This window comes from Budorcas taxicolor, chromosome 8 (assembly GCF_023091745.1).
Source record: "Budorcas taxicolor isolate Tak-1 chromosome 8, Takin1.1, whole genome shotgun sequence".
In the NCBI taxonomy this organism is placed as follows: Eukaryota; Metazoa; Chordata; class Mammalia; order Artiodactyla; family Bovidae; genus Budorcas; species Budorcas taxicolor.
Genome location: NC_068917.1, coordinates 106,800,669 through 106,828,281, shown reverse-complemented (window position 1 = coordinate 106,828,281; position 27,613 = coordinate 106,800,669). Strand labels below are relative to the sequence as shown.

Below are 27,613 nucleotides of genomic sequence, written 5' to 3'. Positions count from 1 at the left end.
AAACTGAGGCTCAGACTGGCTCTAGGTCACACAGACAGTCTTGCCCCAGCAGTCTTTCTGGCTAGCCCCCTGCACATACCTGGCGTCCCGAAGGTCCCAGGATTCCTAGGGGCCCGATGATACCTTCCTTTCCCTAAAGGGGAGAGAAAGGCTTGTGTGTCCTTGTCCCAGTGCCTGGGGAACAGAGTCACTGGGACAGGAGGGTAGGGGGCAGCCTGAAGGCCCCCAGGAGATGGAAGGGAGACCTCCCCGGGTGGGGCCAGGCCGCGCGTCTGCTGAGCCCAAGCGATGTGCGTAGCGGTTGGCCATTGGTGGGGGACGGGAGCAGATGAAAGTGGGAAAGACGGTTCCCAACTGGCAGGAACATCACGAGCAAAAGTGTAGAAGCAGGGTAGGGGGTGGGAGGGAGGTTCGAGAGGGCGGGGATGTATGTATGCTTGTAGCCGATTCACATCGTACGCAGAAACGAATACAACATTGTAAAGCAATTATCCTTCAATTAAAAAATAAATGTTAAGAAAAGGTGTAGAAACAGGTGGGGAGACAGTGGGCAGAGAAGGCTCAAGACTGAAGGAACAGGAAGGGTGACGTCACCCAGCTGATGGCTGGCCGGCTCTGGGTGACTGATCGTGCTGGGACAGACCGGGGAGGACTCACCACCGAGCCAGGAGGCCCCCGAGGGCCCTGGATGCCTTTGAAACCGACGTCTCCTGGGGGGCCCTGCGGGAGGCGAAGGGCTGCTGTGTCTGGGCGGCCGCTGGACGAGGGCTCCAGCAGCTCCACCACCCCTGGGGTCTGCCCAACCTTTGCCCTCCCAGTCAAGAGATGCCTTCCCTGAGAGGCTCCAGAAAGAGGAACAAATGTCCACAACTAGTAAGCAGCAGGCAGCGTGCTGGCTCGGCGCTAAATGGTGTAGGTCTAATCTTCATTGTAACAACTCTTTGCTGCTACTGTGCCCATGTTATAGATAAGAAAACTGAGGCCTGGAGAGACCAAGTAACTTGCTCAGGCACAGAGCAGATAAACTGCAGAGCTGGGCTTAGAACCAAGGTCTGCTGGAACATGAGGCTAGGAGCCAAGGGTGTTCATGCTAGATTCTGGCCGTGTTCCAGCCCCCACTGCAAATGCCCAAGAAATATTTGTTGAATGAATAAGTGAACAAGCAGGTGGATGGACAGGACCCCAAGAGGAATAGAGAACTGAACCTTAGGTCCGAAGAGGCCAGCCACTCCTGGGAATCCCATCTCGCCAGAATCACCCTATGGGGAGAACAGGATGAGACAGGGCAAGTGAGGCCAAGACAAGGTGCCTGGCCAGTCTGGCAGGACCCCCGGGCCTCCCTCCTTGAAGGGATATCAGCCACTCCACCTCGAGGTGATCAAACGAGTGTGAATGGCTCACAAACACGATGCCCGACAGCAGTGGCGAGAAATGCCAATACAATGTTGAACAGAAGTGGTGTGAACAGGTATCTGACTTATTTCTGCTCTTGGGGAGAAATAATTTAATCATTCACTAGGAACTAGAATATTAACTATAGATTTTTCATGATTGTCCTTTATCAAGTTGAGGAAGTTTTTGCTATACCAAGTTTGTTGAGAATTTTTATCAGAAATGGAGTTGGAGTCTATCAATTGCTTTTCTTGCATCTACTGAAATGATTAATTGGATCTTCTATTTTAGTCTGGGGAAGATTGAGGGCAGGAGAAGGGGACAAGAGAGGATGAGATGGTTGGATGGCATCACCGACTCAATGGACATGAGTTTGAGCAAACTCTGGGAGATGGTGATGGACAGGGAAGCCTGGTGTGCTGCAGTCCATGGGGTCCCAAAGAGTCAGACATGACACAGTGACTGAACAACAAATTTCAGCTTGTTAATATGGTGAATTATATTGATTTCTTTTCAGATGTTATACTATCCTTGCATTCCTGATCTTTTTGTTCCTGATTCACTTGATCTTCTTTTTTTAAAAAATACATTTCTTTATCTGACTGTGTTGGTTCTTACCTGCGGTATGTGGGATTCCGTTTTATTTTCAGTTGCAGCGTGCAGGATCTGTGGCTGTGGCATGTGAACTCTTGGTGTGCACATGGAATCTAGTTCTCTGACCAGGGATCGAACCCAGGCCCCCTGCATTGGGAGCACGGCGTCTTAGCCACTGGACCACCGGGGAAGCTTCAGATCTCACTTGATCTTGACATACTATTCTTACAATGTGTTCTTTGACTGATTTTTTCTAACACAGTATTGAGAACTTTTGTATCTATACTTCTGAGGTATATTGGTCCGTAGTTTTCTTTTCTTGTAATCTTTGTCTAGCATAGACATCAGGGTAATGCTAACCTCATGGCATGTGTTTGGAAGTATCCCTCCCCTTCAATTTTATGGACGAGTGGATGCAGAATTGGTATTTTTCTTCCATACATAACGACTAGAATTTACCAGTGGAGTCATCTGAACTTTTGTGGGAAGTTTTCAAACTGTAGATGTAATTTCTCGAATAGATACAAGGCTGTGTGTGTGCTAAGTTGCTTCAGTCGTGTCTGACTCTTTGTGACCCTATGGACTGAAGCCCTCCAGGATCCTCTGTCCACAGGATTCTCTAGGCAAGAATACTGGAGAGGGTTGCCATGCCCTCCTCCAGGGGATCTTCCCGACCCAGGGGTTAAACCCATGTTTCTTACAGTCTCTTGCACGGGCAGGTAGGTTCTTTACCACTAGTGCCACCTGGGAAATCCAGATTCAAGGTTACTTCAGGCTACTTAAGGTTCTGGTTGGGATGGCCTCTCCTTATTCTTAAGGGACCACTCGTATCTCATTTCTCAGCTTTCTTCCATCCCCTCATCCCTGACTCAGGGGAGGCAGAGTGGTATTTCGTGCCCATGGATGACTCAGGGGAGGCAGAGTGGTATCTCGTGCCCATGGAGAGTGTTGCTCTGTGCTTTTTGCAGTGCAGGAAGGTGGCTGGTGGGTCTGTGTGCATGTGTGTGCATGTGTGTGAACATGTGTGTTCCCTGGGGCTCACTCACCGGCTGGCCTTTGGATCCAGGCTCCCCCTGGCTCCCAGGAAGCCCCATGCCGCCTTCTGTCCCTCGCTTGCCAGGGGGTCCCATCTGCCCAGGTAACCCACTTTCACCCTTAAAGAAACACACCAAGATGGCCAGTCAAAGGGAGAAAACGGCTCTAGGAGATGGGGAGGGCAGCTGGAGAAACAGAACAGCGATTCCACCGGGTCAGTTAACATCTCTGGTTGCTGGGGCAACAGGTGTAGGCCTGGGGATGGGGGACGCTGCTCAAACTTCAGCCTCCTTGAGATGAAAGTCTTTTCTTGTTCTGGCATTCAAGAGCTCACTTCCTGACAACTCTCTCACACACCTCTCTTCACTGTTTCTTCCCAACAGGCCAGACAGTCCCTACCTCCACTCACGCTTGCCTAGTCACCTCCCCTTCTTGCCTCATTTAAATCTTCCACGGGCCAAGGCCACCTCTCCCCTCTGCCCTCTGTCTTTAAAGAGGGTTACAATCTTTCTCCAGCTAAACTTCGTGCTCAGAGAGGGTGAGAGCCCTTCCTCATTCATTCATCTCAATCTTCCCTTCAATGTCTAACCCTGGGCTCAGACAGCTTCATGACTGCCTCCCCCACCAATCAAGGAAACTTGCTTAAAAGATGCCTTGGAGGGTCCCAGCAGTTAGCAACAGTCATTGCTCCACAAAGGCCCACAAGAGGGCACCCACGGACAACTCAACAAACAGTTGACACCCTCAAAGGCCTGGTAGGGGGCACCATTATTAACTATCCTTTAAGCCAGGAGAAGGCAATGGCACCCCACTCCAGTACTCTTGCCTGGAAAATCCCATGGACGGAGGAGCCTGGAAGGCTGCAGTCCATGGGGTTGCTAAGAGTCGGGCACGACTGAGTGACTTCACTTTCACTTTTCACTTTCACGCACTGGAGAAGGAAATGGCAACCCACTCCAGTGTTCTTGCCTGGAGAATCCCAGGGACGGGCGAGCCTGGTGGGCTGTCATCTATGGGGTCGCACAGAGTTGGACACGACTGAAGCGACTTAGCAGCAGCAGCAAGCCAGGTTCAAGCTTGGGGAGGGACCCCTGAGGAAGCAGACTCCCTTTTTCACACGGTCCCTGGGACATGGGTGCCCATGTCAGCACCGCAGTCAGGGTCACTGTGGTCAGTACCAAGGCAGAAAGGGTGGAGGGCGGATAAGAGTATTCAAAAGTGTCTGACCTTGAGTCCTGGGGGCCCCTGTGCTCCAGGCAAGCCAGCCACACCTGGATCTCCTCTCTTCCCAGCAGGGCCCATGGGCCCAGGGTCCCCATCATCTCCTTGCTCCCCCTGTGAAGAAAGAGGGCAAAGGAGGATTTTTCATGTTTCAGGAAACAGGCAGCCAATAGGAGGCAGGGTGACTTCAAAATCCACCAGAGTGGGAGAAGCCTGGTGGGGGTCGAGGTCAGACTCAGGGATGGAGGCCGTGTGTGAGAATGGCTGGACCAGTGGGACTTGGTCCAAGACTTGAGGATTCGTGGGTGGGGAGATGAAGGATCTTTTAAAAACCAGAAGCTCTCTGCCCTGGACAGGGGTTGTCCCTTTGGGTGCTGGCATGGAGGAGAGACAGTGAGACAGGCCATCATCCAGGTACCACAGAATGAAGCCACTGGCCATGCAGGAAACTTCCAGATACGCTGGTTCTGCCCATCCAAGTTCCCAAACCTGCTCCTCCTGGCCCATGGCCTATGGCACCCCACATCCCACCACATGCACACCTCATCTCGAATGGAGACACCCTCTGTTAACCCCCAGTCCAGCTTACCTGCTGTCCTGCTTGACCGTCGCGGCCAGGAAACCCATCTGGTCCAGCAACACCCTCAGGGCCCTGTCTCCCCACCACGCCCCGAGGCCCTGGGAGCCCCTGCAGGCCCTGGGGGTAAACAAGAAGCTGGTGAGGGCCTTGGGGAGGGCAGGGGGTGGGGTGGGTGAGCGAAAAGCTGCAAGCCACTCACCTGGATCCCCCTCCGTCCTGGCGCCCCAGCCTTGCCCTGCTTTCCCTTTGGTCCCTGAAAAATCAAGGGGCACATGATGGACGCTTCCTGGAGGAGGCGCAGAACCCGAGGGGCTCCGGAAGGGAGATCCCTCTGTGGCTCGGCCCTGCCCCCTACCTCGGCATCTGCATCTGCCAATGGGCCCAGGCACCCCCACCCGGAAGCCCAGGGTCAAGGCCAGCCTTGGGACCTTCCAGGTATGGTCCCTGACCCTGCTCTGGGCCCTGGCCCCTCATTGGGAGCCCTGTGGCAGAGGCTCCAGGCATTGGCAACTTCCTGGTGGGAGCTGAGCCCCATGGCTGGCAGGTCCGTGTGGTCCTCAGGGATGTGGGTATTCCGGAAGGGTGAGGAGTGTGTGTGCGAGTAGAAGGAAGGCGTGTGTGTGTGCACCCCTGGGAGGAAGTTGAGGGCATTGAGACAGCCCCGGCCCAGCCTCAGTGGAGGCCGATCCAGGAGGCCTGGGTGAAGGCAGGAAACTCCCCCTCCACCGCCTCCGAATTCCTCCGTGAGTGTCACGCTCCCTGTCCTCCTCTGCACACCCTCACTTCACTTCTCCCAGTGTTCCTCCTGCAGTGCATTGCGGTGGAAAGGGAGGCCGGCTTTGGATCTTGACCGCCTGGGGTTCACATCCTGCTAGCTGACTGAACAGGTGGTCCCCCTCCCAGAGGGACTGGTCCTCTCCTGTCCCTCAGGCTGAAGGAATCCTGGCCGGACCGCACCCTGCAGCGCCCCGTGGTCCCCTCTCCTCATCGTACCCCAGTGCTGCCTCCCATGTGCTATGTGCTTAGGCCGGTCTTTCCCTTCCCAGGGTCTACCTTCCCCGTGAGCATCCAGGCCTCTTACCTCTTCCCCTTTCGATCCTTTGGGGCCCGGCCGTCCCCGGGGTCCCGGATGCCCCTGCAAACCAAGGTGAGATGACGCAAGGCAGCCCCAGGATTCTCTCCCGGGGAGGGTGGCCAGTCTCCGCCTGGAGGGGGAGGGGTGGGGAGGGGTTTGGGGGTGCAGGCTCTGGGGGTGCCCCCAGGGTCAGGGCAGGAGAAACCAGAATGGGCTGTCCCAGGCCCTCCCGCAGGGCGGGTCTCTTTAAGCTTTAAAGAGACCAGATCTTTAATTCCCCCACTGTTCCTCCACCAGCCCCCCTCTCAGGGCAGGAGGGGGATGGGACAGGAAGCACCACTCACGGGTTGGCCCTGCTGGCCTGGATTTCCACGGAGGCCTTGTACACCCTCCTGTCCCTGGAAGTCAAGCAGAGACAAGTGAAGAGGCTCATCTTGGAGGGAGTGGGGGCCAGGGCAACTTCTAGCCTGGAAGATCCCAAGGAAGCCCTTGTTCTTCCTAGCCATGGGTCACTGTCCCCCTAAGTCTCAGCTTATTCATCTGTAAAATGGGCGGTGGCGCAGCTGGGAAAGAATCCACCAGCCGGTGTGGGAGACAGAAGACGCTTGGGTTCGATCCCCGGGTCGGGAAGATCCCCTGGAGGAGGAGATGGCAACCCACTCCAGTGTTCTCGCCTGGAGAATTCCATGGACAGAGGAGCCTGGAGGGCTACAGTCCGTGGGGATTACAAAGAGTAGGACACAACTGACCATGAATAAAAGAAAGGAATCCCGCCATCAAGGATGAAGAGCCTGGGCGGGGATGGGGTGGGGGTGGGGGTGGGGCTGGGTGCTCGTTCAGTGGGTCGTCCTCATTGCTTCTGCTGGGAGTGCTGGATACTGAGGGTCCTGGAGGGGAAGGGTCTCCCTCCCCCGCCCATCCTCTCCCTCCCTCAGCAAAGATCTCCCCTTTCAGTATGAATTGATCCCTGAGCCCTTGGGGATGGTGGATGAGCCCTTGGGGATGCTTCAAACCTGGGCACTAGGGGTGGAAGGACGGCCCGTTTCCTGGTGAAGGCTGTTCTAATTCCAGGTTGCATGGAACAGGCCAAGGAATGCCCTCTTACAATGCTTGCGATGCTTGTAGGAGCTCTGAATACTTACAGGGTATCCAGGGTCCCCAGGTTCGCCACGGTCTCCTCGATCACCCACGGGGCCCTAAATGAAAAGAACAGCAGTAGAAGACTGTAGGGGTGCCAGACCTGGGCCTCCTGGGCCGCGCCCTCGGCGGAGCTCGCAGCAGCCTCCCCCCTGCTCCCCACACAGTTGGGGCTTGGGGCTCCACCCTGGCAGTGGCCCAGAGGATGGATGGTGGGGGCCCTTACCCGATCTCCAGGTGGTCCGGGGGGCCCCTCAGCCTTGCCGTCCTCGCCCTGCTCCCCCTGTGGAGGCGAAACCAGCATTAAGACAAACTCCCTGCTCCTGGGGAATTCCAGACACTCCACACTGAAGCCGAAAGGGCCTTCCTCAGAGACGAAGAACTCAGTCTACTTAGGGTTACAGACAGACTGAGGCCAAGAGGGAAGGGAAGACATGGGGTCCAAGGCAGACCCAGGCATGGAAGCAGGAATTTGGAACACAGGACACTGCTCTTTACCCTCCCCTAGGCTGGACTTCCCTGGGGGCTTCCCTGGTGGTTCAGACGGTAAAGAATCCACCTCCAATGCAGGAAACCCAGGTTCGATCCCTGGCTTGGGAAAATCCCCGGAAAAGGGAATGGCTATCCACTCCAGTATTCCTGCCTGGAGAATTCCATGGACAGAGGAGCCTGGCGGGCTACGGTCCACGCAGTTGCAAAGAGTCAGACACGACTAAGTGACTGTCAGTTTTATTTTCAGGCTGGATACCCCGAGGCCGACACTCTCAAGCCGTCAGCCGAGGTAGACTTGGTTACACCCGGCTTTGTAGGGGACCAGCTGCCCAGGCCTTCAACAGGGCCCTTCCGGTCTCAGAGCTTTTTCTCAGCTGCGAAATGGGGGGTAGTGGGGCAGTGAAGGGGACAACGTTGATACCCATGGAAGGTGGTGGGGCTTCCACGAAGTGAGGCAGAAGTCCCCGCACAGTGCTCAGCAGGCAGTGACAACAACTCCAACAGCTGGCAAGCGTGAGCACCGACCGCCACAGCTGCACACAGACGCTCGATGAATCCTCCCAGCGTTGTGTGTGTGTGCCAAATCCCTTCAGTTGTGTAGAACACTTTGAACGCTATGAGCCGCAGCCCACCAGCCTCCCCTGTCTGTGGGATTCTCCAGGTAAGAACACTGGAGTGGGTTGCCATGCCTTCCTCCAGGGGATCTTTCCAACTCAGGGATCAAACCCATGTTTCTTATGTCTCCTGTATTGGCAGGCGGGTGCTTTACCATTAGCGCCACCTGGGAAGGCTGAATTCTGCCAACAGCCTCACAAAATAGGTGATATTATTCTCCCAGTATCTTGAGAGTCCCTTGGTCTGCAAGGAGATCCAACCAGTCCATTCTGAAGGAGATCAGCCCTGGGATTTCTTTGGAAGGAATGATGCTAAAGCTGAAGCTCTAGTACTTCGGCCACCTCATGCAAAGAGTTGACTCATTGGAAAAGACTCTGATGCTGGGAGGGATTAGGGGCAGGAGGAGAAGGGGACGACAGAGGATGAGATGGCTGGATGGCATCACTGACTCGATGGACGTGAGTCTGAGTGAACTCCGGGAGATGGTGATGGACAGGGAGGCCTGGCATGCTGCGATTCATGGGGTCACAGAGTCGGACACGACTGAGCGACTGAACTGAACTGAACTGATTCTCCCAGTTTACAGATGAGGACACTGAGGCACAAAAGAGGTGGTGTGGGCTGCTTAGCCATTCAGCCCTCAACGGAAGAGCCCCTTTCTCCGACCCTTGCTGGGAGAAGGTGGGCAGAGAACCTGCTTTAGGATGAGCCTCCAACTCTTGATGGGAGCTCCAGGGAAGGCCCTGAGCCTCCCTAGGAGGCACTCAGCAGTCACCCACTTGCGGGTCTCGCTCATAAGACGGTTTCTCATCTGCAAAATGAGATTGTCATGCCTCATAGCGCTGCTCTGATGAGCCAGGAAGCAGAGGTATGGTAAGCTCTCAGCACACAGAGGAGAGGCTCTGCAGAAATTGCTGTTGTTGATAATGATAACAGCTGGGAGGATGGGTGGCACGGGGGTGGTCAGAGAGCCTGGGGGAGGAGCAGTTTAGAGCCGAGGTCCTTGGGCCATGGCAGGTCACCCCGGGCCCTGGTCCACCCGCAGGACGGGTGGCTGGAAGCCATGTGCCAGCTACAAGGAAGGTGTAGGCAGAGCCTGAGGGCTCAGCATGATCTAGCCCCAGACAGCTAGTGTCATCTCCCATGGGGGGATATGCTGGGCAGGCGGCTCAAGCCAGGGTACCTCCAAGCCCCCTGGCTGCTGGCAGGGACTGAGGGGAGGTCTGAGAGGCAGGAGAGAGGGGACAGTCCCGGGGGCTGGAGCCTGTCCCAGGCTGGCGGCCGTACGCCTTGGCCTGCAGCCCCTGTGGCTCCTGTGGGCAGAGACCAAAGGCAGGAGAGTAGGCCTGAGGGCTAGAACCAGCTGTAGCCAGGAAGGGGGATGGGGGTGGTGGCTGGCCCAAGAAGCAGGGATTCCCTCTCCTCCCTGACCACTCTCTATGGCTCCTTGTCCCAAGGCTCCGTCTTCCTGTGAAGGGAGAGAGCTGGACTGGGGGGCTTTACCTAGTGTTTACCTAGTGGGTTCTGTGTGCCAGGCACCTCGTGAGGCATGTTTCATAGAATCCATATAACACACCTATGCTGCTGTGACCATTGCTCCCATTTTACAGAGGAAGAAACTGAGACCCAGGGAAGGAAGGGTCTTAGCCAAGGTCACACAAGAATCAAAGCAATGATTGGGCCCAAAACTAGCTATACAGATATCCCCCACTCCTACCCACCACACATTGTAGCTGAAGTTTGGGGATGCATTTTTCGCACCCCAAGACAAAGCCTCCCATCCCCCATTCTCCTTGTTCCCAGAGTCTTATCCCATCTCCCAGTCCCTCGGGCCGCTGCCTTTGAAGACAGACACATGCCCCAGAGGGAAGCCCCAAGCTGAACAACATACTGGTGCATCTAAGTGTCTTGTTTCCGACTGGAAAAGCAAGGCCTGGCATCAGCCAGTCTGAATCCTGGTCCTGTCATACCCGACACTGATCCTGAGCTAGTCCTGGAGTCTCACGGAGACTCTGTTTCTCCACCTGTCGAGTGGGACCCGGACACCTCCGTGCCAGCGTCACGGTGATGAGTGTGAAGAAATCCTGGAGCGGGAGGTCTGCTCCGGGGGTCTCCCCCAGGAGCCTGCTCTTCCTCCCTCCCTAGTGCCATCCCGCTGTGACCAGTGACTATTCATTCATGTGGTGGTGGTGGTGTTCAGTCACTCACTTGTGTCCAACCCTTTGTGGCCCATGGACTGCAGCACGCCAGGCTTCCCTGTCCTTCACTATCTCCTGGAGTTTGCTCAAACTCATGTCCACTGAGTCAGTGATGCCATCCAACCATCTCATCTTCTGTTGTCCCCTTCTCCTCCTGTCTTCAATCTTTCCTAGCATCAGCTTGTTGTTTTTTTTTCCAATGAGTCGGCTAGCTCTTTAGGGTATCATTACACAGCCCCCAGCTCAGAGATGAGAACATACTAAATATTAAATCATTATAATAGTGATTATAAATCCATAAACACCTGTTGGTTAGCAGATGAATGACTGAACACAAAATAAGACCGTATAAGTCACAGAGTGCATCTGGCTGACATATATGTGATGTCCTGCTTAGCTTCACGTACCCACGGTACCCACCCACTTCTCAGATGAGGCAGTCAAGGCTTGGGGAATGCTGGGGCCCCTCCCAAGGCCCCAGCAGACTCAGGGCAGGTTTGGGTTAGGCTCTAGCTCCCGCAGGCACAGGGACGGCCTCTGGGACTGTAGACAGCCCAGAGTGAAGGCACCCTCTTGTTTCAGGCTTCGTGTTAACCCTGTCTGCACCAGCCCTGGTAGACCGTGAGGGCCGAGGAGGGACTCGGGGTCCTGTACGAGGCTTGTGCGGCTTCCCGTGGGATGTGTCAGAGCCTGCGGCCCACTCTGATTGCAGAGCTGTTCTTCTCCAAGCAGGAGGAAGGGGCCAGCTGGATGGCAAGCTAGGCCAGAGTGATTCACTCAACAGCGGGATGTAGTTAGTGGGGAGCTGACTCGGCAAAAGAAAGGAGGCTTGAGGAGCTGGGAACAAGGAGACCATGGTGGGCGGTGGGGTGGGGTGGGGGGCGCCTGATAGGAGCCTGTTCCTGCTGAGCCATCAGGGGAAGAGGGAAGAAAGGAAGGAAGGGACTCCGCTAATGTAGGACCCAGAGACTTGGGTCCTGGGCCAGCTTGGTGCTGCCTCGGAATGTGACCCTCAGACCTGTGGGATCCACATCCCCACTTACACAGTGGGGAGGGGTGCGGCCATCAGCGAGGTTCCTTCTACCACTTCCTGTCTTCTGTTGAATCTGGAGCCAAGGGGTGGGGCCTGGACACACCTTCCCTCTGCCTGGGCGGTTCCTGGCCTTGAAATGCTGGTGCTTCTCACTCTCCATCCCAAGCCCTCCCCCGGCTCTCGCCAGGTGATCTCCCCCTTCACACAAATGACTGATGGCATCCTTACGTCACTGCTGTCCATTTCCCCTGCTCAGCCAGAAGCCCCAGAAAGGCAGCAGCTGTGTCCATTTTTGCTCCGGTGCCAGGCACCGAGACGACACCCAAGATACCTGTGCTAAATGTAGGTCTAATGAGTCCTGCCTGAAGGCCACAGCCAGGGTGGCCTCTGGGCTGGACAGGGTGTGAACAGGAGTGAGCCTGCCATGAGCCCATGCTACCCCAGCCTCAGTGGCCCCAGGACTTGCTCCCAGCGGCCCCAGATATGAGACAGCAGTTGCCACCCAGGACCAGACACCCACCTTTTCACCCTTTGGTCCAGGAGGTCCGAGGGGTCCCATGATGCCTTTGTGTCCCTGCAAGAGGTAAGACGGCAGGAGGTGAGAGCACGGGGGAGGGAGGAGTCGGGAGGAGCAGAGGATGAAAGACAAGAACTCAAAGATGGAGACACTCTGGGCTGAGCGATCAGGTCCTGGCTCTGTCCCAACTCGCTGTGTGACTCTGAGCAGGCTCAGTGCCTCTCTGAGCAATGGCCACCTGGACATGCCATGTTGGCCCCAGACACTCCTCTGAGGGGTGTTTGCTTGAGTGGCTGAAGCCTGTGGAGCAGACCTCGGTGCAGATCTCAGCAGAGCCCCTAGGTGTGTCCTCCTGGGCAGAGGCAGGAGGCAAATGCTTGCCTCAGCAGGCTTTCCCAGGCCAGGGTGAGGCCTGAAGGTGCAGACCCCCACCTTGGGCTCCCAGCACCCACTCTCCAGCTCCCCTCTCCTTTGCCCTCTGCCTCTCCTCCTCTCCTTGCTTCTTCTCTTTCAGACACTGGATCCCACTGTCAAGTTTCAGGAGCTGTCGGGCCTTGCACACATATTCTTTTGGCTCCCCGAGCCTCAGTTTCCCTTTCTGAGCAAGCCACATTCCTCTCTGAGGCCTCAACTCCCAGATGTCTAACATGTGTTTGGCTTGGCCGCCTCCAAAGGGTGGGGGGGGTTGCCAAATTAGGATGCAAAAACGGGCTCTGACCCACCACTTCCACAGAGAGCAGTTGCAAAGTTCAGAGACGAGGTGTGTGTGGCACCCACCACAGGAAAGAAGGACTGAGCAAGGCCAGTGGTTCAGGGGAGGTCTCTGTCTGTTCACCCCAGCCCTGTCTGGCCCACTGGTGGTGTGTGGACCCAGGTGTTCCTGGGGGCAAGGGAGACCATGAATCTGTGTGGCCCTCAGCTGGGAGGAGGTGGGGGCAGAGGCCGAGGCGACCTGAGTCCAGCTCTGCAGGGCAGAGTTCCAGAAAGTGGGGAGGTGAGAGCTCCTTACGTCGTAACCAGCCAGTCCTGGCTCTCCTTGGGCCCCCATCCGTCCTGGAGCACCCTGTGAGGGGAGAAGACCCCCGTTGGTACCCAGTGTGACTCTCACAGCAGGAACACGGACACTGTCTCTCCCACAGGCTCCCGCCCAGTTCAGCCCAGCAGCCTGGCACATCCACTCTGCTCAGAACCCAGTCCGGAGACTGAGGTGGAAAGCAAGCGGCACTCCGGAGCACTCGTCCTCCCCCAGCCCTTCCCTCTTCCAGCTCCAGTGGTTTAGAGAGCCAGTTGCTAAATTTTCCCCAATTTTGTGAGCCAATTATTAAACAAAACCATGATGAAAAGTTAAATTATATGAACTTACAGATAAATCAATTATATTAAAAACACAGATGATAAATATCCCAAACTCATCCCTTCCTAATTATTTTACTACATTTTGTTGTTATCTATGCTCATGAGGATATTTCTGTTGATTGAATCTGTGTGGCAGAAACACTGTTATCCCTGGGTAGCCAGTATCTGCAGGGGAACAGTTCCAGGACCCCCCGTGGATGTGAAACCCTGGGGATACAGACCGACTCTACCAGCTAATGGAGCTTTCTCACACATCCCCTCCAAGTCTGCATTCGGTGACATCATGCTGGTAGCTGGAAATCGGCTACCGTGGGAGCATTTACACCACAGCATCTTGCAAATGCCACGAACCGGCACAGCTGTTTATCGGCGCACATCGACAGCTCAGAGATGCCGCGTCAGCCTTGCCTGCCCCCTTCCCTCGCTTCCTCTGGGGGTCTTCCTCCTGCTGCAGCGATCAAACCCTTAAGGGGCCCTTCCTTCAGGGCAGGCCAGCGACGGGCTGGACCACCCTCAGGGTTACCGGGGATCTGCAGTAGCTTCATCCCACCCACCCCGCCATGAATCTATTTCCGGTGGGAAAAGTCCCCGTCCAATAAAAATACCCCCACGGGTCTGGTCCCGTCCCTACACCCTGACAGCAGGACTTGATATTCAGGGGTTATAAAGGGCTTCAGAAGATCCAGACTCCCTCCAAATGGCAAGAAATTCTGCGCTGTATGTACTTTACAGGGGGAGGGGCGAGAGCTTCTGTAGATCCCCAAAGGGATCCACGATTCCAAAGATCTGTCTGGAGGGCAGACACAAAGTGGGGCGGGCAGTGCTTTCCTCTCTGCCCTCGGCTCCATGACCCTCAGTCCAGCCACCCAGAGAGTGCTCACCGTTGGTCCCAGGCTGCCCCGGGACCCTTTAGGGCCTGGGGTGCCAGGGGGTCCGGGGTCTCCAGGGACGCCCATCTCACCCAGCTGTCCTTGGTAGCCCTTGGCACCCTGCAGTGGGGGAGAGACAGGGTATCACCAGGTGTCCGCAGAGGGGAGGGGAGGGCGGGAGCTAGGGGGCGGGGGCATGGCTGATTCAGGTGGGAGGAGGAGCGGTCCCTACCTTGGCTCCCATCCGGCCCTTCTCGCCTTGCTTCCCTGGTTTTCCTTCAGGACCCTGAAAGGAAAAGAGGGGAAGAGAGAAAAAGATGAGCAATGAAAGGAAACTGAGGCAGACCCACAGATCTGCAGAGCACTCACTCTCGAGGCAGACTGCTTGGGCTCAGACTGATTCTGCACTCCATGCCCGTGTGACCGTGAGCACTGGCACACTTCCTGCGATCTGCATCTTTGCCAAGTAGGGGCAGAGGTGGTACTGGCCTCGCAGAGCTGACAGCCCTGGGCCTGACAATCTCAAGGCCCTTTGCTCCTCCAGTACTTAAATACAGCAGGGCCTCAGTCATGGGCCAGGTACTGTATCTGAACTCTGTATCACGTTTTGTGCAATTCTAGCCACAGGGCTGGGAGAAAGGGATTGTTCATCCCACGTTAGAGCTAAAGAAACAGTCTCGGGGAGACGGAGACCCCGCGGACACAGATCACCCAGCTAGGTAGAATGAAATGAGGATTCTTCCTTTCTGGGACACCCCTTTCCCTAAGCCGGTCCTGTCTGGGCAATTGTGAGTCATGATTACAGGAGCTGGTGGCATCTGCCAGTGGGCTGAGGTGACTGCAATGGCTGATTCCTCATCAGCAGGAGGAGTGAGTCAGGGACGAAGAATGCAGTCCAGGGCCAGGGAGATGGGAGTCCCCCCGGACAGGGCAGCCTGCTGGCCCCCTGTTCCGACAGGCCCAGCTCCAGCTGGGAGCACCCCAGTGGTGTGGGAAACCCTGAGTAAGGGCAAGAGCATCCAGTGGGCTGAGACTGCGGGGCCAGAATGAAGACATTTGCTGGGCCCCCATCCATATAGATATATTTCTGGAAAGGCCCTGATGGCTCATAAAATTCTATTTTTAAATCCTCCACTGTTTCCAGGCCACAGAGTGGGAGATTTCTGTTCTGCGGCCTCAATGCCAAAGACACTCAAATACAGGCCTCTCATCACCTCTGCTACCCAACACACACACAGCCTGGCCCCGGCAAACCTCCTTCCAGTCCCAGCGTATGAGAGCTGGCAGTGACCACAAAATATGGACAGAAACACTGCAACACCACCACTGACGCGATCCCCAGAGCCACGTCACACCCCTGCCTCGGCCACCAGCATCACCAACGCATCAGTCCCAGCACCTCATCAGCCCTGCCATCCTCACCACCACCATCATTATCACGACCACAGCTGCCATTATCAACCCCCCGTCACCATCACCATAACCACCATCCTCTTCACTAACATCAATACCATCCCCTCCATCATCACACACTAACACCATCATCACTACTACCACCAGCATCACCATCGTCACCACTCCCATAACCACTGCCACACTAACACCATATCATCCACCATCCACTAACACTATATCATACCACCATCATCATCATTCTCACCATCAGCATCACCACCCCCACCGCCACACTAACACCATCCTCATCACTATATCAAACCACCATCATCATTCTCACCACCACCATCAGCACCATCAGCACCATCCCCATTGTCATCACCATCGCCATGACCACCACCATCATCCTCACTATTGCCATCACCACTATCTTCATCACTATCATCACCATCCCCACCATCATGACTACATCATCACCACCACCAGCTTCAGTCACGTCCGCCTCCATACTCATAAAGATAATTTGCTACATTTCTAGTTCATTTTATAAAGTGCTTTCCTATCCAAAGTTTCATCAGTTCTTTAGATGAAAAATCCATGGCTCAGAGAGAGGCAGTTTGATGCGCCCAAAGTCACAGTGATAGTGGGTGCTCGAGCCAGAACTCGGCCTTTGGGGTCCGGGTCGAGGCTATTTCCGCCACACGTTTCTGCCCATTCCACAGTCATGATGCTCAAAAGTTCACTAAGAAAGAGCTCCTGGAACACTGGAACTCAAAAACGATTTCAGCACACGTTCTTCCAAAGCCTTCATCATACCAGAGGGGTGACCCAGAGAGGGCAAGAACAAGAGAAAGGAGCAAGTTGCTGATGGAGAACTGGACCAATGCCTCTCCTGCTAATTTCAGTGTGGCTGAATGTGGGGGTTGAGCAGGATGAGGTCAGCAGGGTCCAGGTTGTGTAGGGCACAGCAGACAGACCAAGGAGAGTGACATTATTCCTGGGGGCACTAGGAAGGGACGGGAGGGACACAGTCAGGTTTGTGCTCTGCAAAGTGCTCCAGTGAAGGAAGGACAGAAGCACAGGACCCTTTGGTGGCTGCTGTCCAACGACCTCCCACCCAGCCACCGGAAGGCACGAGTGTATTATTCTGACCCAGGAGCCACAAATGCTGGCACATAGCTGCGCACACTCACCCGGACGCCGGTGATGCCAGGGGGGCCGGGGGGCCCGTCCTCGCCCTTCAGTCCCTCTTGGCCCTTCTCGCCACGTTCACCGTCAGGCCCGGGGTCACCCCTGTCCCCCTGGGGTGGAAAGACATGAGGAAGGAAGACAGAGAGAGAATAATGAGTCACCAAGTCCATCAGAGGCGCCAAACCTCAGGGCTCCGTTGGGATGTCCAGAGCCGACCAGACCCTGGATTCCCCTGATGGCTCAGCCAAAAGGGTCAGCCTGGCACAGACAGCATGCAGTACATGACATTGTCCAGTGGCCCTGACTAGGCCAAGAAGCGGGCCAATCAGAGGGAAGAGCGGACCTCGACCACGCCCACCCCCTGGAGTTTACAGGAGAGGGACAGGCTGGAAGGATGAGATGCTTTCTCTCCAGCCCTGTAGACACATTGGGAGAACAAGAGCCTTAAAAAGCTTAAGGAAATTTTTATAAAGGAAAAAATTCAGCCGATTCAGCCTCTCGGAACAAACTCTTTCCATGTTTCTGAGTTGCGTTTTCAACCCTTGTTTACACAAAACCATTTACAATAAATAAAAAGTAATAGTTTCAATGGCTACATACCAGGTTCAGAGCGCTAAAACAACTGTTCCAAAGCAATGAAATTAGTTAGTAAATTTAGCTTTAAAGGCTTAATCCAATTGGACTGCATGTCTCCATCTATCGTATTTTTTAATGTCTTATTCCATTTACTGAGAGTAGGCGCTCCCTTTTCTGTCTGCTCCGCACAGCTCTCGTTCTCACTGGCTGCAGTACACTTCCTCTGTTGGGTGGGTGGCAATGAATGCTTACACAGCACTTGTCATTTCAGGCCGTGTTCTAGCAGGCCGGGCTGTGCCAGGATGGGGCTGTTGCCCTCGGCCCCCGTGAGCAGAGCAGGTGCAAGGGCTGCAGTACAGGCAGATGCAGGGAGGAGCAGGGCAGCAGGGGCCTGTGGCTAGTCTGCAGGTGGCTGAGCTGCGACTGGAGAGAGAAGTCCCCCGGGAATGGGTATGAAGCCACGGTGGGGAGGAAGGGGTGGGCGGAGGAGCAGGGTTGGAGAGGCAGAGAGCATCTGTGCCAGTTCTGTTTTCTGGCGCCACACTTCACGAGGGACACTGATAGACTGGTGTGGGTCCAGCAGAAAGAGCAGGGTGCACCAGGGCAAGCAGCCGGAGCCTGGGAACCAGAACGCAGAGAGCAGTCTGCAGGCTGGCTGCGCCAGGGCCCCGGGCTCTGGGTGTAGGCAGCTGGGGCCCAGGATGGCTGGGGCAGTTTCTAGCTCTGGTCCGAGAGGATGCCCTGATGAGTGGGGGTAGGGAGCGATCCAAAGATGACACAGCTGAGGGAGGCAAGAGCCAAGCTGGGGTGTGGGCCAGTGCAGAACAGATCTGGGCTCCAGGAGAGGGTCGAGCAGCTGGGTCTCTGAGGTCCCTTCCCACTGAGATGCTCAGATTCCAAGCCCAGCCTGGCATGGAGACAAGGCTGGCCCTGACGATCCTCCTGTGGATGCTCTTGGCTCCAGGATTCCCCTTCTGGCCTGTTACCCTGGCCACCTGCTCTCCTCGCCCTCAGAGGTGGGCAGCCTGTTCCAGGTGGCTGGGCTGGCTTTCTGCGAGGGGCCCTAGCCTGGGCCCTGCAGGCGAACTGGCTCCAAGACCTACCCAGACCCCCAGAGCCTGGGTTCCCACACACCCAGCGGTGGATCCCATGCAGAAAGGGCTCCGGGGGTAAAGAACTAGGGTCCCAGAATCCAGGACATCTGTCAGTGCTCAGAAGAACCTTTACAAGTTGCCCAGCTCAACCCTCGATATTTACAGGTGGGGAAACTGAGGCCTAGAGAGAGGTAGAGACTTCCTAATGCCACACGTGAGCTCACAACAGAGCACAGATAAAACCCTGGGTTCTGGTTCTTCTCACTCCAAGGTTCTCTGCTCAGGGCACAATAACTCCTCCCCCGATACTGGATTCAGATCTCAACAGCTGTTGACTTGGGCAAGTTTCCTCATTTGCAAAACAAGCCCCAAAGGGTTACTGTGGGGAGTGAAGGAGATAATCCATGTAAATAGCTTAACATAGCATCTGGTGCCCAAGGGCTGGATAAACGTGCGCTATTAGCAGGAATCCCTGTCATGGTTGCCACCATCAGTTGGTCGTCAGCAAACTCAAAAGAGATAATCAGCATAAACGATAAAGTGCTGTGCATGTCTGAGAGGCTGTTTTCACCATGAAGGTGATGCTTGGACAAATGCTGTAAAGGAAATAGATTCTCTCCTGGATTCATGCAAGGCCCAGGAAGACACTGTGCATGTGTGCTAAGTTGCTTCGGCTGTGTCTGACTCTTTGCAACCCCATGGACTGTAGCCCGTCGGGCTCCTCTGTCCATGGGATTCTCCAAGCAAGAATACTGGAGTGTGTAGCCATCCTCTTCTCCAGGGGATCTTCCCAACCCAGAAACTGAACAAGGGTCTCCTGCATTGCAGGCAGATTCTTTCCCATCTGAGTCACCAGGGAAGCCCAGACACCACACAGCTGCACAGCTACTCCAGCCCGAGGTAGAACTGGCTTTGGAGGGAGTGGAAGAGGAAGCAGTAGGGCCCAGGAGCCATCACCAGTGAGCAGGAATGACTGTGAGGTGCCCAAACCTGGAAGATCCCCTCCCACCCCACCTCAGCAAAGATTCCAAGGAGATGTAAGGCGGCTGCCCAGAGGTGAAGGAGGCCCCCACACACCATTCCTTGCTTTCCTCATCTGTCACATGGAGGCGGTAATGAATCCAGCTTGGAGCGTTGCTGGGAGAATTAAATGGGTTAATTCATCTAAAGCTCTGAAGGCAGGTGACGCAAGTGTACTGAGTGTACAAAGCATTTTAGCTAGAATCCTCATCAGCATCATCATGATTCATGCAAGCACTTGTCAAAGAGTGTGGAGAGGCCATCAGTTGCTCTGGGTCTCTGGAGCCAGACCCTAGGATGGAGCAGGGCTGGAGGTGAGAGAAGGCAGACGGATGGCAGACAGGGGGCGCTTTCAACCTTGTGAGCAAAAGGCAAGCAGCTGGGGAGCCAGCCAGGGGCCTGTCACCTAGGAATCCTGGGGACAGGGCAATGCAGGCGCAGAGAAGGGGGTGCTTATCTGAGGTCATAGGAGAATCAGCGGTGACCGAGGGAATCCTGGGATGTGACACTTGGAAGCCTGGGCTGGGACAGGTCAGCCCTGGGAAAACCCACCTAACAACAGTTCAGGGCTAGGTCAGGGGTGGGGGCTGCAAAGTCACAGAGCGATGCCCACCTGCCCTGGGGTTTGGGGCAGCCCTAGCACCTTCTTAAGGCCCCAGCATCTGTGGCTGACAGATGAATCTCAGCAGCAGGGCTGAGATGGGCCCACATGCTTTGGTGCCAACGAGCCGGGGGTTTGAATTTTGGATTTTCACTCACAGCCATAGACTCTGGGTGCATACACCTCAGCCAGAGCCCCAGTCTCTTCACCTTTATAATGGGGGCATGGTGCAGAGAGGTAGCCGAGTCTCAGGTCTTGCCTGTGCCAGTTACTAGCGTGTGTCCTTGCACAAGTTGCTTAACCTGAGTCTCAGTTTCCTCATCCAAAGACAGGGCTTACCCCACACCACTGATCTAAGTGATACATACAAAAGGCTTAGTGTAGCCCCTGATAGTCTGTGACTAGTCCTCCGGAAATAGTGGCTATGAGTCATGGGTGGTGATTACTCTTCTGATCTTTTAAGATGTCTGGAAGATAACAGATATCAAAGCTGCTGGCCTGGTACCACCTTGAGCCAAGAGAAGCTGCAGTTTTGAGGAGGAAGACGGCAGTGAGGAGTAGAAGGTGGGGTTAGTCCCCAGTCCATGAGCAGGGTAGGGAGCGGGCGCTGGGCAGGGCTCACTCCTACACAGCCTGCGCTTCCTAGAAGCTGGAGGACTGATCTTGCAGTTTATGAGAACACAGTGCTTCTGGGGGAATACCTGGGTATTGGATGGGAGAGGGCAGTGGGGCCAGAGGCAGAAGGCAGTTCCAGAATATTCCCTCTCCCCCAGACTGTGCACCAGAAGGACACTTACCTTCAGCCCGTCAGGCCCTGCAGGACCACTGTCACCCTCGAGGCCTGGCTCTCCCTGGAAAGGGTGGTGGGAAAGATGAGGAGACATTACTGGGGAGGGGGTTCCAGTGTGATTTTATTTCCTCCCCTGCACTAGAGCAAGACCCCATCCCCTGATCTCCTCTAGTAGTGCCCTAGAATGCCTGGCACAGCAAGCAAGCAGTGGAGCAGACCCCCAAGCCACAACCTGTTCTGTGTGCAGGGTGGGGGTGGGGCAAGGGCTACCCAGGATAGAAAGTACTGGTCCTGTGTCCAGGTGGGCTGGTTGGACTGGAGGGTAGTGAAGCCTACTGGTTGAACAGGCTTTGATGTCAGACCTTGATGCCCGCACTGGGCTTCCCATTCATGCTGGTCTGGCCATAAGCAACCTCCTTAGCCCCCATGGGTGTCTGTTTCCTCATCTGAAAATGGGCTGATACACTTCCTTTAAGGGTTCCTATGAGAGCCAGTATAAGTATCCCATAGATGGTAGCTGTTAGATATATTCTTCTGGGAATTTGGAGCGAGCCCTCAGAAAACACCTTGGTGGATCCCATTTTTCAGATGAGGAAAGTGAGGCCATTTCTCAGACTTTCTTGCCAGAGAAGTTTGAGAATGATACCAAGCCCCTGAATCCCCATCTGACCTTCAGCCAGGTTCCCTGCTTGCCTTTCTAGCTCCAGAGATGCTTCTGGATGTCTCAGGTCTCTAACAGGCTGTCAAACTAAGTTTGTGTCTCCCTCTGCTTGTTCATAGCTGTCAGCATCTGAGCTGAAAGGGGCCTCGGAAGTCATCAAATACAGGGATGGCACAGACGGGACAGGGGGTTAGATTCCATCCTTATTGTGTCCATGGCAGGCATCACTAGTCAACCTAAGAGCCATTCCTCTTGGGTCCATGGCAGACATCACTAATCAATCTACTAGAATGAGGCTTTATGAGGACAGGGCCTTCTGTTACTCACTGCTGTGAAGTGCCTGGCACATAGTGGGCATCAAGTGAGTGCACGTCATGCTCTTTCCTAGTGAGCCCAGGTGGAGCCTCAGGATCCTGCTTAACATGGCACTCCAAGAAACTATACTGCTCAATTTTCATTGACAGACAAGACTGCCATCTGAAGGCTTCAAGCTCCACACTCATCCTCTAGTGCCCTGAGGCCTTCTCCCCTCATTTTACATCTTAGCTCAGTTTGTGGAGCCTCTTAACTTTAGGCAAGGAGTAATAGGAGGCATTGGAAAAAGGGACAAATGAGAAACTGGATTGGGTGCTTGGTGCCTGCATTAACCAAGCCCTCCACACTAACTCTCCCTCACTCCTGGGCCCCACCTTCCCCATCTGTAAGGTGCTAGAGGATGCTTGCTCTCTATCCCTCATAGCACCCCAGAGTCCACATTTAGGCAGAGACCTTATAATTCAAGCACAAGACATAGACAGGTGGGTGCAGAGATGTCCCAAAGCTTCTCAAAGGAAGCCAAGCTCTGTGGGTTTATTTTGGTAAAAGGAAAGGTAACCTTCCACGTAACTTTCCGTGGAACAGGCTGATAATAGGTGTTTGTCAATAAAAACACTTGGAGGTCAAATAAGTTTGGAGATTCTGGATCCCCACAAAAAGAACCCCTAATTTCTTGGTTGCAGGCCTTCTCAGAGCCTTGAAAATGCTCCCGCTAACCTGTAAGAGGGAACACCGAGCATGCAGAATCTCAAACATTTTGACCACTGAATGCTTTTCTCTGCAGAGCACCTCTGCATTGCAGAAATGCTGGCCTGCCAGGAGGCAGGCTGGATGAGGCTGTAGAAATTCATGATCTGTTTGTACAGCTGAGGAAACTGAGGCTCAGGGAAGATGAGTAAAGACCCTCCCTCCACCAAATACCAGGGGGGATAGGGAGGGGGACTTTCCAGGGAGAATCAATTTGCTTTGACTTACCCGCTGCCCAATGAGGCCCTGCTCCCCAGGGATGCCCAGAGGCCCAAGGTCACCCTAGGAGAACCCAAACACAAGTCCATGGGTAGGAGGATAGGACCAGCCCCAGCTCTCACCCCACCTTCTTGTTCTCATCAGTTCTGACGTGGGGGGAGCACGGGTGGGGCCAAGGAAGTTCTTTCTTCTCCAGGACTAGAGAGAAATTGTGAAATGCCAACCAGAGCCCCTGTCCCCAGGAAGCCCTGGGCATGTTCAGGACCACCACTACCACACGATCACGGCTGAGCTCACACGTACACAGCCCTGTTTCAGTGCTTTTTTATTTCACACAGCTAATTGTCAGAACAGCCCTGCCAGGGAAGGGGTCTGCTTTTACAAATGAGGAGACAGCGACTACTGGTTAAGTAACCAGCCTGAGCTCCTGAAGCTACTAAGTGACAGCTTTAGGATCCAAACCCAAGCAGTTAGTTTGGCTCCAGGGAGTATCAGATGCAGAGATGGCAACTCTGAGGCTGATCACCTTTACCCACCCCCTGAGAGCCCTGAGAGAGACCCAGATGAGGAAGAGGCCCTAAATGAACCAGAGCAAATGTCCCTTGTGCATGCATGTGGGCTGAGTCACTCAGTCGTATCTGCCTCTTTACAATCCCACGGACTACAGCCCGCCAGGATCCTCTGTCCGTGGGATTCTCCAGGCAGGAATACTGGAGTGGGTTGCCATTTCCTCCTCCAGGGGATTTTCCCAACCCAGGGATCAAACCCGAGTCTCCTGTGTCTACTGGCAGGCGGATTCTTCACCAGTGACTCACCTGGGAAGCCCTAAACATCCCCCACCTCCTCCAAAAGACCCCCAGAAGGGTCTTTCTCATCTGGAGGTTTCCAAGCTACACTCTCTCCCTGCTGGTGTCTGCGGGCACAAGGAGGAGGCGGAGCTCTGAGTCCCCAGCCCGGCCCCAACCAGAACCATCCCATTTCTATCTGTTTTATACATGGGGTAGTTTCTTGCATTATTCCAGCAAAAGATTCTGAAACTAAGTCAAGACTGAAGGTTCCAGGCCTCCTAGTCCTGCACAGGGAGCAGGTACTCTTCCAACAGCAGAGCGGCGATGGGGTCTCCCCAGAGCTCAGGGATCAATGGGCTCCTGTTTCCCCGCAGGTAATGAGGGGCACTGGTGTTGAAATGCAGATGCTATCACGGGAGGCCAGGAGGTCCGGCCGGCCCGGCATGGGGCAGGTGCCAGAGAAAACACTGCCAGACGGGGGGTTGGGCAGCGACGGGGGCTCAAGGCCGGCTGGACCATCTGCTGTGGCCATGGCCAGGCCCTACTCCCCAGCCAGGAGCACAGAGAACCCATTATCCCAGGCACAAGAAAGGCTCGTTTCTCTTCCATGGAGAGGACGTGGCCGCCAGCAGGGAGTTGGTTTCAGCAAGTTATTTTTCTCTTCTTTCATCCCCCTCTTACCTTCATGCCAGCTTCCCCAGGAAGGCCCGGTTCTCCCACTGCACCTGGTGGTCCCTGCAAAAAAAAAAAAAAAAAAATGCCATCGGTCCATCCTAGAGCAAGAGCTGGTCCCTGGTTTCCCTGGTTGCCAAGGGAGGAGATAACTGAGGCAGGCTCAGAGAGGGCAAGGGACATGCCCGAGGTCACACACCCTGAGAGACCCAGAGCTGGGAGCAGGCTGCAGCCTTTGGGAGCTTAGAACTGGGACTAGGCAAGGGCGGGGGGGTGGTGGTTGGGCCCAGACTGCGGAGCCTTGGGGCTACCCAGAGGCTGCTGGAGCCTTCGCCCTCCCCACGAGTGTGGTTGACCACAGTAGGAGCCCTTGGCAAGCGTGGAGAGGAAAATTTCATGATTCACATAACAACAGGGGAGGGAGCCAACAGATGCTACATTCAGGGCTGAGGGATTCCAGCCCTTCCTTCTCTCTGCAGCCAGGCCAGGATGACAAGGGTGGGAGAGATCCCCAAGTTATCATCATTAGCATGGCCACAGCCCCTGCATAAAACCTAGGGCTCAGTTTTCTCCCCTGGAGAAGGCAGGGGTGCCTGAGACCCCTTTCAAGCTCCTTGCTGCAAGGCCTTAGGAGGACTGGTTCAGTAGTCAAACCTCCGTGTCAGGGTGAAGTCCCAGCAGGGTCAGGATGAGGGGTATTGCTGCTCTCCAGGGTGCCGAAAAAGAGGCACTGCCAACCCCCATGAGGGTCCTGGCATGCCTGCATCCCACCCGCTGCCCCTGGGCTGGGGAGCCCAACCCCACCCCCTCTGGCCTCACCGTGGATCTGCCTTCTCTGCCAGGCCACCTCCCCACCAGTGCCTGCAGGACACAGGACAGGGAGCCCCGAGGAGGAGGGCCAGGAAGGGCTGCTTCCTCCCCAGCAAGACCACGGGGCGAACAAGGGCCTCCAGCACTCACCTTGGGTCCCATCTCTCCAGGAGGGCCAATTGGCCCCTGGGGTCCCTGAGGGCCCTGGAAGATAGACAGACACACAGACAGTCGGGAGAAGCCAGCCTGGGCCCTCTTTGGGGTCTGAGGCTTGGTAGTGCAGTCTGGAGGGACAGGTGAGGGAGAGGACCATGGAGCCCGGACTCTGCGGGTCTCACCCCCACCCCCGCTTCACTGAGGACCCTGGTCCCAAGCTCCCTCCTCACCTGCATCCAGCATCACCCCCAGCCTGTCCACCGGCACGCTCTCCTAGGCATCTCCAAAGGGCGGCCTCCCCTGCTCAGAAGCCTCCAGGCTGGCTCCCGAGCCTCACTCACTCTGTGCCCTTGGCCTGGAATGCCGTTTTGCCCACCCATTGTTCCAAAGGGCATCTGCCCAAGCTTCTAGATGTGGGCTGCTGGATCTCCAGTCCTCCCCCTGTCCCCCGGATCCCTCCTCCCAAGCCCCAAGACGGCGCTCTCTTCATCACCATCAGTACAGCCACAGCCTCTTCATGGGGCTCCTCAACACAGGGTATACCTCCCCTTCCAGGGAGATCTCCTAAAAGGTCCCCTGTTTCTGTCCCCTCAACAGCTTCCTGTTGCCTCTGGGACAAAGAACTTAACTCCATCCATGGCTCTGGGTGACTGGCCCCTGTGACCTCGGCCCACCTTCCCCAAGGTCCAGCTGTGGCCACACCAGCCATGCTGGACTCTGCAGGGCCCCGACAGCATGTCGGTTTATCCGCATCCTGCCCTCTCTCCTTCGCAGACCTGAAGGACGCTGTGCCCTCCGCTTTGCACTGTGCTAAGCACTCTCTACACGCTTCCTTATTTCATCCTCGCCACAGAATGACAAGTGAGTAACCATTATTCCCATCTTACTTGCAAGAAAACTGAGGCTGGAAGGCAAGGGAGGTAGACCCAATCTAGAGCCCTGAACTTTCCCAGCCAGGGTTCTCTCCCTGACCCGAGGCCTATCCACGGGGGCGGTAGAGCCCCGCACCGCCCCTCTCTAACCCGACTCGTGGTCTCATCACAGGACAACACCACCCCCCACCATCTGGCAGGTGAGGACGCAGCTGAGACCAGCCTGCCAGGGGCAAAGATGCAAAGAGTGAGGGAATGGGCACTTACCGGTTCTCCTGGGAGGCCCTTGGCACCTGGGGGACCGGAAGGACCCGGGAGGCCCTGCAGGGACAAAGTAAGCTGACCTCAGTCCCTCCCTGGCCTTCTCTGCCCTGCCTGGCCCCTAGGTCTCAGTCAAGCTGTCGTATTGAATAAGGGTCCTGCCACGTGACACATGGGAGCCTGAGTCCCAGAGGGGAACAGACAGGCTGGAGGGTCTTCAGGGCGGGAGTGGGCAGCTAGAACCTTCGGGATTTCCACAGCAGGATGAGAAAGGTGGCTAATGGGGCTATTTCCTCCCTGCCAAGTCCCACAGAGAGACTTTCACAAACTGGCGGTGCTACTTACAGGAAAGCCTCGTGTGCCCAAGTGCCCTCGCTCGCCAGCCACGCCCTGGAAGCACACGTTGGCTGTTAGAAGCACGTATCACAGAACAGGGAGCGGGGAGAGGGGCTGGCAGCTTCGGCCTCACATACCTGCTGCCCGGGCTGGCCCAGTCTGCCCTGTGGTCCTGGTGGGCCCTGCAGGAAGCCAAGCATGAGGGGGGCAGTGGGTGCTGGGGAGGACTCTTCCCTGAAGGGACTCTTGCTTCCATGGGAGATAGAAAGAGCCCCAGGGGTCACCACATACACCCACCTCCCCAGCGTGCAGGTGGGCAAACTCGGGGGAGTGGATGGCCAGTGGCCAGGAGCTGTGGGTCGAGAACAACGGACCCCTGCGTCCCGATGGGGGCGGAGGCCGTCTCAGCAATCAGGGATTCTGGAAGGGCTTGGGGAATCAGGGGCCAGGCCTGATTCCGCCCCCCTCTCTCATTCTTGTCTCCTCTGTCTCTCTCACTCACGTGCTCTCTGTCCCTCTCAGTCCGATGGCTCATTCTCCCTTCCCTGCCCCCATGCTGGGGGCATGCCATCCCCAGGAAGGGTGGCCAGATGAGCTCACAGGAGCATGCCCTGCAGCCTCTCAGGGATGCCCTGCTGTCCCCAAGGGGCCTGTTACAGAGGAGGCGGCGAGCCTGGATTCCTGACCCAGCACCCTAGGTCAGGAGACAAGAGGAAGAGGGTGGGGGTCAGTACCTTCAGGCCCTTAGACCCCTGCTCCCCAGCTGGTCCGTCTGGTCCTCGGGGTCCCTGGAATAGGAAAAAGGGGCTTTCACAGTGGACAGCAGGGGTCTCCCTTGGGCTGGGAACCAGGAAGGCGGGGCTGCCCAGAGCCTTGAGTTCTTCCCTGCACAAGCAGGGGTTCCCTCCTCCTCTCTGCCTCCCACAAACTCCCCACCCGCAGGTGGGTCAGCCAGAGCAATGTGCCTGCTAACACAGCTCTGCAGAGGGCTTGGC

The 27,613-nt window shown here is 55.7% G+C and overlaps 1 protein-coding gene across 1 annotated transcript in view; it reads right to left on the bottom strand.

Moving 5' to 3' along the window:
• COL27A1 (collagen type XXVII alpha 1 chain) overlaps window positions 1–27,613 on the bottom strand; it is a 147,331-nt gene that overhangs the window by 17,490 nt on the left and 102,228 nt on the right. The window contains exons 29-52 of the mRNA XM_052645006.1: window positions 27,353–27,406; window positions 26,756–26,800; window positions 26,628–26,672; window positions 26,289–26,342; window positions 25,144–25,197; window positions 24,193–24,246; window positions 22,733–22,786; window positions 20,789–20,842; window positions 16,703–16,810; window positions 14,347–14,400; window positions 14,127–14,234; window positions 12,899–12,952; window positions 11,893–11,946; window positions 7,261–7,317; window positions 7,040–7,093; window positions 6,242–6,295; window positions 5,904–5,957; window positions 5,022–5,075; window positions 4,832–4,939; window positions 4,249–4,356; window positions 3,033–3,140; window positions 1,206–1,259; window positions 658–720; window positions 80–133 (exon numbers count right to left, since the gene is read on the bottom strand). Coding sequence (XP_052500966.1) covers window positions 80–133; window positions 658–720; window positions 1,206–1,259; window positions 3,033–3,140; window positions 4,249–4,356; window positions 4,832–4,939; window positions 5,022–5,075; window positions 5,904–5,957; window positions 6,242–6,295; window positions 7,040–7,093; window positions 7,261–7,317; window positions 11,893–11,946; window positions 12,899–12,952; window positions 14,127–14,234; window positions 14,347–14,400; window positions 16,703–16,810; window positions 20,789–20,842; window positions 22,733–22,786; window positions 24,193–24,246; window positions 25,144–25,197; window positions 26,289–26,342; window positions 26,628–26,672; window positions 26,756–26,800; window positions 27,353–27,406 — 1,560 coding nt within the window. The remainder of the gene's footprint in view (window positions 1–79; window positions 134–657; window positions 721–1,205; window positions 1,260–3,032; window positions 3,141–4,248; window positions 4,357–4,831; window positions 4,940–5,021; window positions 5,076–5,903; window positions 5,958–6,241; window positions 6,296–7,039; window positions 7,094–7,260; window positions 7,318–11,892; window positions 11,947–12,898; window positions 12,953–14,126; window positions 14,235–14,346; window positions 14,401–16,702; window positions 16,811–20,788; window positions 20,843–22,732; window positions 22,787–24,192; window positions 24,247–25,143; window positions 25,198–26,288; window positions 26,343–26,627; window positions 26,673–26,755; window positions 26,801–27,352; window positions 27,407–27,613) is intronic.